This window comes from Bombyx mandarina, chromosome 19 (genome assembly GCF_030267445.1).
Source record: "Bombyx mandarina strain Sakado chromosome 19, ASM3026744v2".
Classification (NCBI taxonomy): domain Eukaryota; kingdom Metazoa; phylum Arthropoda; class Insecta; order Lepidoptera; family Bombycidae; genus Bombyx; species Bombyx mandarina.
The window spans coordinates 3,924,777-3,937,619 of record NC_143225.1 but is presented as its reverse complement, the minus strand read 5'-3'; the positions used below and the strand labels follow the sequence as shown (position 1 = coordinate 3,937,619).

Here is a 12,843-nt window from a genome sequence, read left to right as displayed (position 1 = left end):
TTTTTGCAACACTCCGTGAACGAACAATTTTTGTTGGCTTTAACTCATTTTCGAACACCCAAACTCGTGACTGGTTTTTTGTTTCGGGTTCGTACGCGTATATTCAGGATTCGTCACCTGATACAATGTTGTATACAGCATTTGAGGATCCTGCGTGGAATCTTTCGAGAGTTCTGACGCACCAAGTAACGCGAGCCGCTTTTTGCTCTTCACAGAGCGAATGCGGTATCCATCGGGAAAACAACTTTTTTACACCTAATTGTTAATGCAAGATTATTTGTATTTGACTCATGCCAATGTCTAAAGTTGCCTGAATTTCGCGGTATGTCACATGTCGATCTTCCTCAATCAGCTTACGCACAGCATCAACGTTTTCTTGGGTGACTGCAGTTTTTGGACGACCTTGACGGGGATCATCACTGAGCTTGACACGTCCACGTTGAAATTCAGCAAACCAGCGATAAATTGTGGTTTTGGATGGGGCTTCATCACCAAATGCAGAAATCATCCGGTCAATACACTGTTTTGGTGTTAAACCACTTCGAAAGTCATAATAAATCATCGCTCTTGAATTTTCTCGAGTCAATTCCATTTTCTCAACGACTAAACAAGTTTGACAAAACCTCGTGACAAGACCGAGAATCTTTTTTTAATTATATAAATGGTATTCGATTTTTAAAACCAAGGAGTTTTCAATTAAAAAGATTTTAATATGACAGGAACAGTGGAAATATTCCATTCCGGATACTTTTAGTGCAGCCTAGTACAAATGCTATAGCTTTCCATATTTTGAGCGTTTGGAAAAGAACTAGGCAAAGTAAGTAAAAATTAAAAAGTAACCCACAAAATTATAATTTGCGTAATTACTGGTGGTAGGACCTCTTGTGAGTCCGCACGGGTAGGTACCACCGCCCCGCTTATTTCTGCCGTGAAGCAGTAATGCGTTTTGGTTTGAAGGATGGGGCAGCCGTTGTAATTAAACTGAGACCTTAGAACTTATATCTCAAGGTGTGTGGCGCATTTACGTTGTAGATGTCTATGGGTTCCAGTAACCACTTAACACCAGGTGGGCTGTGAGTTCCTCCACACATCTAGGCAATTAAAAAAAAAGTAAAAAAGTTTGGTACAGCACTACAAGTTGGTAATAAACATAAACTAACTGTTCTTAGTGAACTTCACATGGTGCCAAGATAAAGCGCACATCATTAACAAATTTTCCCATCATAATACAAACCGTCAATAATTCGGACTACCATTAAAGTTTAAACAATAGCAAATTAAATGAACTAAAGCACAGGAATCTGCTTTCGGTTAACAAAAGAAATACAGCATTAAATAGTAATTATTGTTATCTTGTTTTGGGCTATACGAAGAATTTTTGGAGTTTACTCCTTTAGAATCGATTTACATATATAGGCCCGGGGTATGAAAATTATGGGGACCAAAATCGTACTAGCATGTCACACGAAATGCGTTATGCGCCTAGCATGTCACACGAAATGCTTTATGCGCCTGATTGGCTCCTGATTGCGTGATGCGTGCGCGCGCCAATCAGGAGCCAACGCGCGGCCGCGTTATCGCAGGTGACGCCGGGCTGCTGCGCCGGCAGTCCGCCACAAAGCCTCGTACTGATCGCGCGTTTCTCTCATTATTGTATTTTCATATATTTGTTAGTCGTTTGTTTTGTGTCTCGTTAATTTGTTAATAATCTGTTGTGTATCGTGTTGTCGTAATATAGAACTATTTCTCGTATTGTTTCGTTTAATTTTTTATATCCAGTAAACTCCAGTCGTGCGTCGGAGCGGACACACACACTTTTTTTTATGATTTTAATTGTTAGTTATTTTGGTAACAATCACATATGTAAGCCACATTAGAAGCTAACAATATTCTTTGAGGGAGCTTTGAATTACAGAGACCGCACACAGTGAAGGATTTTTTCGATTACAAGATTGATATCGGATTGATAGTAATGCAAGATTAAGCTGTATTTTTATTTTTAATAAAGCTTTTATGTAAAACATTGCTTACATTTGTCGTATAATTTTTGAATTTTGCAGTGTATGATCCACGGTGGCTCCATTACCTACTTTTTATCGCTGTATTTTCTGCTATTTACATAGAGTCAGTAACGTAGCTGGAATAGTCCTTAGGCTACCAGCAAATAGGTAGGGAAAAAAAGGAGACTCAGCCAGATTTCATTATTCTTCACATATTTAATACATTATATTAATAATTTAATAATGCTGATAAGTTATAAAGGCGAAAATGGTATTTAATTATTATCGATACACCATTGTGATCACACACGTGATGCACAACCCAAAAAAACATACCACGTGATTTAAGTTCTAAATATGCAACCATACATACTAACATACCGATCCATAAAATCTACATTTAACAAGAGGAATGCAATAAACAACAATCACGCACGCAAGTCTCACGAGAAATTCTGTGCCTAGATATAAAGCCCTTTTTTATTTCCAACAATTATTATTTACTAATGATTTAATATCGGCTGATTATTTTGGGTACACAATTCAGCTTTCTTTAAGTGGTGTTCTGATTCACGTAAAACGAACTAAGATTAGTTATATTGTTTTGATTTGTTTCCTAAAATTTAACTATTCATGATATTAAAACGGTAGATTTGAAAAATTCCACCCATGAGCTAACGGCACGACTCGTGTTAAATGATTACCGTATTTTTTTCTTTGTCTACCTCTCTGCTAGGAACTACGAGGGCTTATATTGGTTTCAGTATGACGGACGGGCGAGCCCGCGGGACTCGAGGTGGACTGAGAGGATCTGAAAGGACATATCTAGAGCGAAGGCGGTTGTTCGTTGTCCCGTAATCTGTCCCGTAATCTGAGGATCTAATTCACGATGGCTACAATAAGAGGGCTATTGTGCCGCGCCGCTTATCCGAAGAAACGTTCTAATGCTCGCTTTAGATACTTATGGATCTATTCAAAATCCATGTCGTCGCCAATCCAAAAATTAGCCGCAGCCCACACAATCACTCCTGATTCCACGTGAATCCTGAAACCGATACTAATACTAATTTATAATTACGTGGGTTCATTATTTTTAGTACACGATATTGTTTTACCATCGTGAAGGTGTTAAGTACTCTTTTTTATAAAAAGAAGACAAAAAAATTAATAATATATGACAATGATGCTTAAGTGGGAGATTCGATCCTTGGGATAGTCGCATCGGATACTAAGCGTCTTAACTTTTAGGCCATGGACATTCCAAGTAAAGTTTAACCGGTGTAACGGCAATTCGTGAAATAAAATATAGTCGACTAGGAAATTATCGAACATCACACGTTATTAATTTAAAAAAGAAATACCTTCCAGTTGTACCACGTACATTCTGAATTTGTTTTCATGCATTACAAAATATATGAAATAATCTCAATAGCTTTAAGTGTTTGTATCATATTTACGATTTGTTAGACGCTGTAGGAAATATCTCAAATGCAATTTCAATTTCTTTAATTGTAATATTTGTTTAATTACTGCTACTTAATCTGATTTTATCTGAGTCGGTGAATTTATTTGGTTGTTTCGTACGGAACACAAAAAAAAAACGTAAATGAACATAAGAATGAATAAAAAACACTTTCACCCAAAACAATACTCTAAATCCATATAATGATATGTAAAGAGGCACGCGTGTCTCTACGTGCTTCATAAAATATTTTGCGGTAGTCGAGTCGCGCAAAGCGCAGGTTTTGTTCAGTTTAGTTTTTATGTTAATTAAAATCAATTAAAAAAGTTTATATATGTGTAACCCAAAATTTGGGATACATATGTATTATTATATCACGAGCTAGTGTTTAGTGGTTACTGGCGCCAATAGACGCTACAACAAAAAATAATTCAGGTCTTAGACGCCCAATTTAAAAAAAAAAATCTTGACACTTATATTTCGTGTCATCCAGAAAGTATTAACAGTATTATATGATTTTAAGGAACCTAAAGATTAAACTGCAAAATTAGTTTAAGCCGACGTCTCAGGAATATCGACGAAAAAACTACATAAAGAACTATTTGCAAAAATATACACTGAAAATGCGGACGGTAGAAGATTCAGAGGAAACCCAGGCCTTGTTGGGAATACTTGTGTAAAAGCTTAACTGTATTGTCGGTCGATCTTACTTCAGGGATTTTTTTAACAGACAATTAGTCGAGACCCTCGTCGGAGCTTCTCAGTGGGTTGCGATTCCAATCCGGTGGTATATTCTGCAAATGACTACTCTTGCTAGGGCTAGTGTTAGTAAATTCTCTCAGGTTGAACCAGTAAGCTCACCTAGCCGTTTGGGCGTAGCTAGAATGGCCCCTTAGGCTACCAGCGAATAGGTAGGAAAAAAGCCCTTATAATTCTATTAGTACTAATGTGTTGCTAGTATAAGAGTCTAGGTGAATTCTAAATACTAATAAATTCGTTCGTCGAACGTTCCAGAACAACAAATCAGGCAAGACGCAAAAGAACTATATCTAAATATTGCCTGCGACACACGAATAACAAATTCAAGTAACGCCAATCGGTATCTCTCGACGAAAACACCCATATTAGTATTCGGTTTGTTACACAAAACTGAAAGTCACTTACGGTTTTACAGTGAAAGTGTAATTTATTAAGAGAGATTTCGCAATGAAAGCTACCTCTGGTGATGTGTCGCGAAATTGTATTTTGATGTAACGTTAATTGGATTAGGTGTATATTGATGGTAGGACGTCTTGTGAGACCGCACAGGTAGGTACCGCCGCCATGCCTATTTCTGCCCTGAAGCAGTAATGGCTTTCGGTTTGAAGTGTGGGGTAGCTCTCGTACTGTAAAACTGAGACCTTAGAACTGAAGTTGGGTTGTGGCATTTACGTTGTAGATGTCTATGGGCTCCGGTAACCACTTAAGACCAGGTGGGTTTGTGAGCCCGTTCACACAAGAAAGCAATAAAAAAAAACCAGCTGTGTTTAACTAACCAAGCATGTTTGGAGTAGCAGAAGAATTCATTTTAGGAATTCTTTAATGCGGTTTGATTTGATCTCACAAAGAAAAAGGTAATTCTGATGTTGATAATTATCTCACGTATTTGGCTGCTCTGGATTTACAGAGATACTCGGATGCTCTCTGTTATGCGCCGTTGTTACAGGGGCTGTGCTTTGAGGGGTTGTTTGAGATGATTCCATCTTCATCGTATCGTCATCTTCTTTTTACCATCGCGCCACCCTCCATCAGGGACTACCTGGGACCATCATCTTCATCGACATTGCGCTTTAGAGTAACTTTTTTTATCACGTACGATTAGACGCAAAGTTAATAAGTATAAATATATGTATAAACTTGTGACTTCAATCACATATCTCAAAGAATCCAAGCATTTGCTTCAATATTCTATAACCCAGTTTTATTATACAGAAAGAATTCTAACAATCACATTAAAAAAAATCATTTTAAAAAAACTTAGCATCTTCACACTACTGACCCAGATACGCAAACAAAGGAGTGCTATATTTCTTGGTAATGAACTCTAGTTCTCTATGAACGATAATTTAATCATTAGACAGTCATTGTTGACATTATCAAGAACTATATAAAAAAAAAAGTGTGTGTGTCCGCTCCGACGCACGACTGGAGTTTACTGGATATAAAAAATTAAACGAAACAATACGAGAAATAGTTCTATATTACGACAACACGATACACAACAGATTATTAACAAATTAACGAGACACAAAACAAACGACTAACAAATATATGAAAATACAATAATGAGAGAAACGCGCGATCAGTACGAGGCTTTGTGGCGGACTGCCGGCGCAGCAGCCCGGCGTCACCTGCGATAACGCGGCCGCGCGTTGGCTCCTGATTGGCGCGCGCACGCATCACGCAATCAGGAGCCAATCAGGCGCATAAAGCATTTCGTGTGACATGCTAGGCGCATAACGCATTTCGTGTGACATGCTAGTACGATTTTGGTCCCCATAATTTTCATACCCCGGGCCTATATATGTAAATCGATTCTAAAGGAGTAAACTCCAATTAAACGAATATCAAGGTTATGGGTCAGGGGAATTTGAACCTTTTTGGTAAGATTTAGTTCGATAGGATTTGTTAGTTGATCCAGAAGTTTCCAGTTTTCGATTGCAATGTTATTTTTTTTGAAACTTTTGAAATTGCAGCGACGGTTTTGACTTTAATTTAATTTTTCCACCTAAAATGTGTTTGATAATTGATATTAAAAGCCAAATAATACGATTGAGGTTTCAAACTTATATTTAAAGTTGTAATATTTAAAGATTCCGTAGTCTTCAACTACACAGTGATCCATTGCAGATTATTGGGAATTATAAACCAAATTTTTGTGATAGTAGATTGGTATTTTTAACATTTTTATTGCTCAGTCAGCATCCCTTTGTATTTAATTTTCCACAAATTATTAATGTTTATACAATTATATTTTATATGTAAAAAGAAGTCTGTATGTCTTTAGTCGCGTCTAAACAAATGCAATAATAATATAACAAGTGCAATCGTTCCAATTATAGCTATCTTTTTTATTCACGCGCTTATCCCATCTTTTGTACTTTTCATTAATGCTACTTGTCAACATGTGTGTGCACTATATCGGTAGGTATATATGGCGCGATCAGATTTGAAGAGTCAGTTACTATGAAGATAACATATCTGTTGTATAAAAAATCATTGTGTTTATAGATATTTCAAATTCTTTCAGTACCTATGCAAGGGGGGAAGTGAAAATATAAAAAAAAAAACTAATTAAAACACTTGCATTACCACATCCAGTTTCAGTTTAACGAATACGGTTCAGTAAGCAGTTTTCCACACATCCCTTTCTCTTTTAGTTTCCGCGTGCGAGAGAACAATGCTTTGGTCCGACAGCGATATATCTTACAAGGAGAAAGGCTCCCTCAACAATGGCGGAGCGCGGCTGATGTGTCGTATCGAACGCTATCTTGCATTGATCGAACAGGGAATGTGTGGATGCGATTGTTACAAAATAAAAAGTTTTTTTTTTTAATTGGAACGAAGGATTAGTGGTCGACCGAAGGCCTTTCCAGTAAGGTGGGCGAAGATAATTAAATACTATTATTATTACTGGTAATATGGATTTTAGTAGTTATCTTAATTTTTTTAAATACGATTTTATGATCTTTTTAATTATATGTTTGATTCATAATTATAATAACAATAACAAAGTAATGTTGTTATTTTGGATCGTTAGTAAAGTTTAGTCTAACTGTTTTTATATTTTAATATAAAAAAAGTGTGTGTGTCCGCTCCGACGCACGACTGGAGTTTACTGGATATAAAAAATTAAACGAAACAATACGAGAAATAGTTCTATATTACGACAACACGATACACTACAGATTATTAACAAATTAACGAGACACAAAACAAACGACTAACAAATATATGAAAATACAATAATGAGAGAAACGCGCGATCAGTACGAGGCTTTGTGGCGGACTGCCGGCGCATGTACTAGCATGTCACACGAAATGCGCATAACGCATTTCGTGTGACATGCTAGTACGATTTTGGTCCCCATAATTTTCATACCCCGGGCCTATATATGTAAATCGATTCTAATGGAGTAAACTCCAAAAAAATATATTTAATATAATAATTTATATGTTCCCGGAAAAGAATACTACGAGGAACAATTGAAGTTTTTTTTACTGTCTAGATTCAGAGATACTTTTAAAGAACGAACATGGGATAAAATTAAATGAATTATGTACTTAGCGTGTGCAACGGTGCGCTCAAGGTCCGAATATAATTTTTAAATCACTCAACGCGCCTTCAAGATTACCTTTTGAAAATTCAAGGAAATATTCGTGTGTTTTATTGTTTGTTCAGGTTTCGTAATCACTATCGTAAGCTCGTAGTAAAACTGGTTTGCTTTGACTTTGTTCTCAACGTTTATTGTATCCCATTTCGTATTAAATTAGTTTCCTAAAAATTCAAAATGCAAGATAACAAGTGAATTTTAAGAAGTCAAAGAATGTTTAGTACCGAAACAAATTTCTTTTAGCCGTAAAAAACTTAGTAATGTGTCCGATCTAAGAAGTCCCTGTTCCGATAGGATGCATGCATCACGCCGAGCGGAAAGTAACGAACACAATGCTAGACGCATAATTTTTCTCCGAACGTTTTTCTTAAGATTCATAGGTGTTAAAGAGAAATGATTAAGGTTTGTGATACTGAACTGGATCAAATAAAGACCAGTGTATTTTATGGAATCACTATTGTTTACGTTTTTGCGAAATATCTTGTTTTTCTTCAAAATGTATTGTGATTAGAATCACAATACATTTTGTACATACATACACAATTCATTCGGTGGGTATTAGGTGAGGAGGCTTAATGCGAAACACCTTTTATTGAAAAAAAAAATTCCGAGAAAAATCCTTTGCAAAGGCATCACAACTATAACTTACCAAGCTTGCCTTACATTATATTAACGGGTCAGACGGACGATGACTTGTCTAAAAAACCTTAAATAAGTTTGTAGCGCCACCTACAGAATTCCATTTTAATTCATCAAGACAAATTCTCCTTTTATTTTAGTTCTTGGTTAATCTGAATCTAATCTGATTTTGATCCGGCACATTTTTCGACCCCGTAAAATTCACTAGATAATACGTAATACTTAACCATTATTATAATTAATGTGAACGAAAGTAAAATCGTACTCCGTGAACAGCTGACACAGTTTAGAGAATGGTTTTTTACGAGTTCGAATTGCAAAAGTAGAGGTGCGAATTACATGGAATCGACACTATTTATTTTTCTTTACCACGTAAATGTTTTTTTAATTAATACTAGAGATAAACGAATCAGTTCCCGGTCCCTTCGATTCTAGGTTTGATACGAATAAACTGAGCGTCTTATCCTTAAGGTACAATTGCAGAAGTTGGGGTCACTAACCTCTTGAGCAACGAGGCGATCAAGATATATTATAAAATAGTTGTTAGTATGCTGATATTATCAGCATACTAACAACTATTTTACCACAGAATTTCCCTTCGATTCAGATTCATTGGACATGAAACATCGAAATTAATCGTATGTTTATTTAATGTATGTATTTAATTAAAAGTCACAATTTACAGAAACAACTAGTTTTTTCTAAAAATATAGGTTAGGAATTTAGGAACTACGGTTGCAACTTGTCGATAGAGTCGCAACTCTAACCTTTCTATCAATTGTACCAAAACAGCTGCATCAAACCGCGCAGTCGCTATCCGCGATTGTAAACGTGCGAACCACGATACGTATGCCGCTGGCTCCAATAATTCAGTTACGACAATTTGAAAAAAAAAGTGGCCGAATCAATCAGTTACCGGCACCGTAAAGAAAACACAAAAATAAATGGCGCGAAGTATAAACGTCACTTTTAGAACTTTTTATTGTTTGCATTTAATTACATAGTTTAATTTATAGTTTTGTGAAATGTGACTTGATTGTTTTTAATTAATTGTAAATATGTTGCGGTGCTGGAGGACTGTGATTTTGGCAGTTGTATTGTTTTGGTGTTTTAAAACAAATGCAGAGCAGTTTGGGGATGATGTAAGTTTAAAAGCAATAGTTTTATGTACAATGCTATGAATCTGTTTTAATGTTGCCGTTGAGAATAAAAAAAAAATACATACTATTTATTTACATTCATTTTTGATTGCTAGGAGATAACCTAGATACGAGTTAATCGCGAATTTGTATAAAATACACTCATTGTCACAATTTTGGCTATGCGCATTTCCAATTAATAACAAAATTAAATAAATATTACAATTATATTATTTATGAATACAGAAATTTTCTTGGCGCGAAAAATCAGACGACCGGTGTACACTTGTAGACTATGTGATTATATTATTTTATTGTGGGTCGATCCTGGCGAGCGTCGAATATTTTACAAAATAATTGTAATTTGTAAACCTAACGAACGACATAAAGAATGAATTAACAGCATCCTGTATTAAAATTGAAACCAAAACAATATATTATGTAATATTTAAAAACATATATACATAATTCGTCTACTACAAACAGCACTATTTCTGCAATTAACAAAAATATATATATAAATGTTACGTTAAAGCTAAAAAAATCAGCAGGCTTCAGTTTAGGACAGTTTATACGATAAACAAAAATATAATTTTCATTTAATACTTATTTTATTTTCGATTTCGAACATTTGATAGGGCACAAATAGTAGTAAGAAGCCGTTATTACAATACAATTGAGATTATAACCGTATGTGTCAAGATGGTTGATAGCGATATAGTATCTACATAACACCAGTGTGCTTAGTTAGAATTTTTTAACGTTCTCGATAACGTAAAAGTTAACTCAAATTTGTATGCATTTGGAACAGCGCCCCTAGCGGCAAACGCAGGTAAACGTTCCAACTTCATACAAATTTGAGTTAACGTTTACGCTATCGATAACGTTAAAAAACTCGCACTAAGCCCACAGATGACTTACTGGTTACTCTAACTAAAGCTATAAAAATAAACATTGGTTTATACAATCCGTTTGCTTGTGGCACCAACCGTCTGCTCGTTAAAAAGTAATCGTGGTATTCATTTAAAAAAAGTTATAGACCTAGTTGGGTGACGTAATATGTGGGTTTTGGCGGATGTCCTCAAATATTAACCGAATTTCCGTCAAGGTTACAATGATCCAACGGCTATGTTGGGTTTGATTTAATAAATTCCTTTCATTGTTCAATTTACTTCGGGACCTTGACCCCGGCGGAATGAGCCAATTTATTCTACATATCTTATTTAAATATTTTGCAGCCTACATTAATTTAATGTGCAGAACAATACAGGATACATATGCTAAGCTTAAGATCCGAGGATCTTCCAAGAGAAACACCAATCAGACAAAAGATCTACGTCCCTAGCCATCTATTTAGCTGCTACTGCTATTTTGCCGACATCTTTTATAAGTTTCATTCCTAATAATCTTTAGTGCGTCCCCTGATTCCACTTTTGACCAACGCGTGTAAAATGTATTATAGTAAGCTCCACAGCTCCACGAGTGTTAAGATCGTCCGGTCACAAGGGCTTATAATCCGCAATGTTATTGACACTTTGTTTCCTTGTGACAAAGTCTCGAGTCTCACACATTAGGAAGGTTTACTGAAGGAAGGAATACGATTATTTTCATCCACTTTGTGACAGTCTCCATTGGTTTAGGAAAATGATTGTAGTTCATTTTCCAGCAAACACAAATAGATGGAACTATTGCGAATTGTTGGTACGGAACAGATTTTTTGTGATGACAATCAAAATTCGATGATACCTCTGATTTCGATCGTTTTTTCGTTGTTGAAAATTGTGTATTGCTCAACAACGCAGTTCTGTTTCTGCGCCTATCTAATCCTAGTTACAATATGTCTTATTCTTTTTACCAGTTTGTAATATGTATTATAGTTAATTATTTTTAATCATACATGATAATCATATATTTTATTCTATTTATTATCGTTAGTTACATTTATTTTCAATAAACGTTTAGATATTAGTAGGATTCATTTCGTCGAATCGTTGTCATTATATCGTCGTCATTATATTACTTTAGACATGTTAAATACTTTACAGTTTTACAGCTTGGTATTTTGTTATTACTTAAATGGGTGAACAAGCTCACGGCCCTGGTGTTAAGCGGTTACCGGAGACCATAGAAATCAGCAACGTAAATGCCGCCACCCATCTTGAGTTATAAGTTCTAAGTCTCATTTTGTTTACAATACAACGGCTGCCTCACCCTTCAAACCGAGATGCATTACTGCTTCACGGCAGAAATAGGCAGGGTGATGGTATCTACCCGTGCGGGCTCATAATACATCCATACCATTAAAATAGAAGCAGTTTTAATTAAGTTTACGACTTGCAAAAATTGAAGAAAATAATTGAATTGTACACGCATACAGGAATCTGTAGTTTTTGCCCAGACGCTGCGTTCCTAGAATATGTACTTGAAAACATCAAATAACAACTTTATTACAGGATGTAAGGTGAACTACTCTTACGATATAAGACTGGTTTAGTTGGATTTTATCTGATTTTTACAAAGTTTTTGTTGGGCTCCGGCGAGCTGTCCGGTTATGGAAAATCGTGTACTGAAGTTTTATTATTGTCATTTTATTCTTAAATGCAAAATTACAATGAACATATTACGAACGTTTATGTTAGCAATCTCATAGTTTTTTAATAATCAAAATTACAGCTGCCGAAAATCTCCCTCGTTATGTTTACGATGGTTATTTATGTAGAAGAATTTGAATGCTTTTGATTATTTCTATCGATGGTATAGATAATGCTATAGCCATAGTTAGGGAATCCATGACAAAAATATCACTCGGAACCTCTTAATCGTGTATTTTTTTTGAGCCTTTTAATTATTTGCAACTAAATTGCTGACGTCCATGAGCGACGGTGACCACTTTCCATCAGGTGGGCCGTATGCTCGTCCGCCTACAAAGGCAATAAAAAAAAACTAAACTGAAATGAAACATATTATGGATTAGATACTTACGTACATAATTGCTGACTATGATTTTACTAACTCATTCTCATCCTATGAAGGCTCTTGCAAAACTGCAATCTACTATTGCACAGAGATGCGTTTTCCCATCAAACCTACAGACGTGGAACAATGTTGAAAACATTATTACGTAAACAATTCAACCAGATATCAAATCTAAACCGCAAACTGATTAAGGTTCGCCAAGAATAATAATTTTTTTGATTGTTCAATCAAATTTCTCTTATTTATAGACATTGA

The 12,843-nt window shown here is 35.5% G+C and overlaps 2 protein-coding genes across 2 annotated transcripts in view; both read left to right on the top strand.

Annotated features, from left to right (window-relative positions):
• The window catches only part of LOC114239479 (PX domain-containing protein kinase-like protein), a 146,776-nt gene that overhangs the window by 70,522 nt on the left and 63,411 nt on the right, over window positions 1-12,843 (top strand). The window lies entirely within an intron of this gene.
• The window catches only part of stl (ADAMTS metallopeptidase stall), a 50,549-nt gene continuing 47,002 nt past the window's right edge, over window positions 9,297-12,843 (top strand). Inside the window, exon 1 of the mRNA XM_028169518.2 lies at window positions 9,297-9,615. Coding sequence (XP_028025319.2) covers window positions 9,532-9,615 — 84 coding nt within the window. The 5' untranslated portion in view covers window positions 9,297-9,531. The remainder of the gene's footprint in view (window positions 9,616-12,843) is intronic.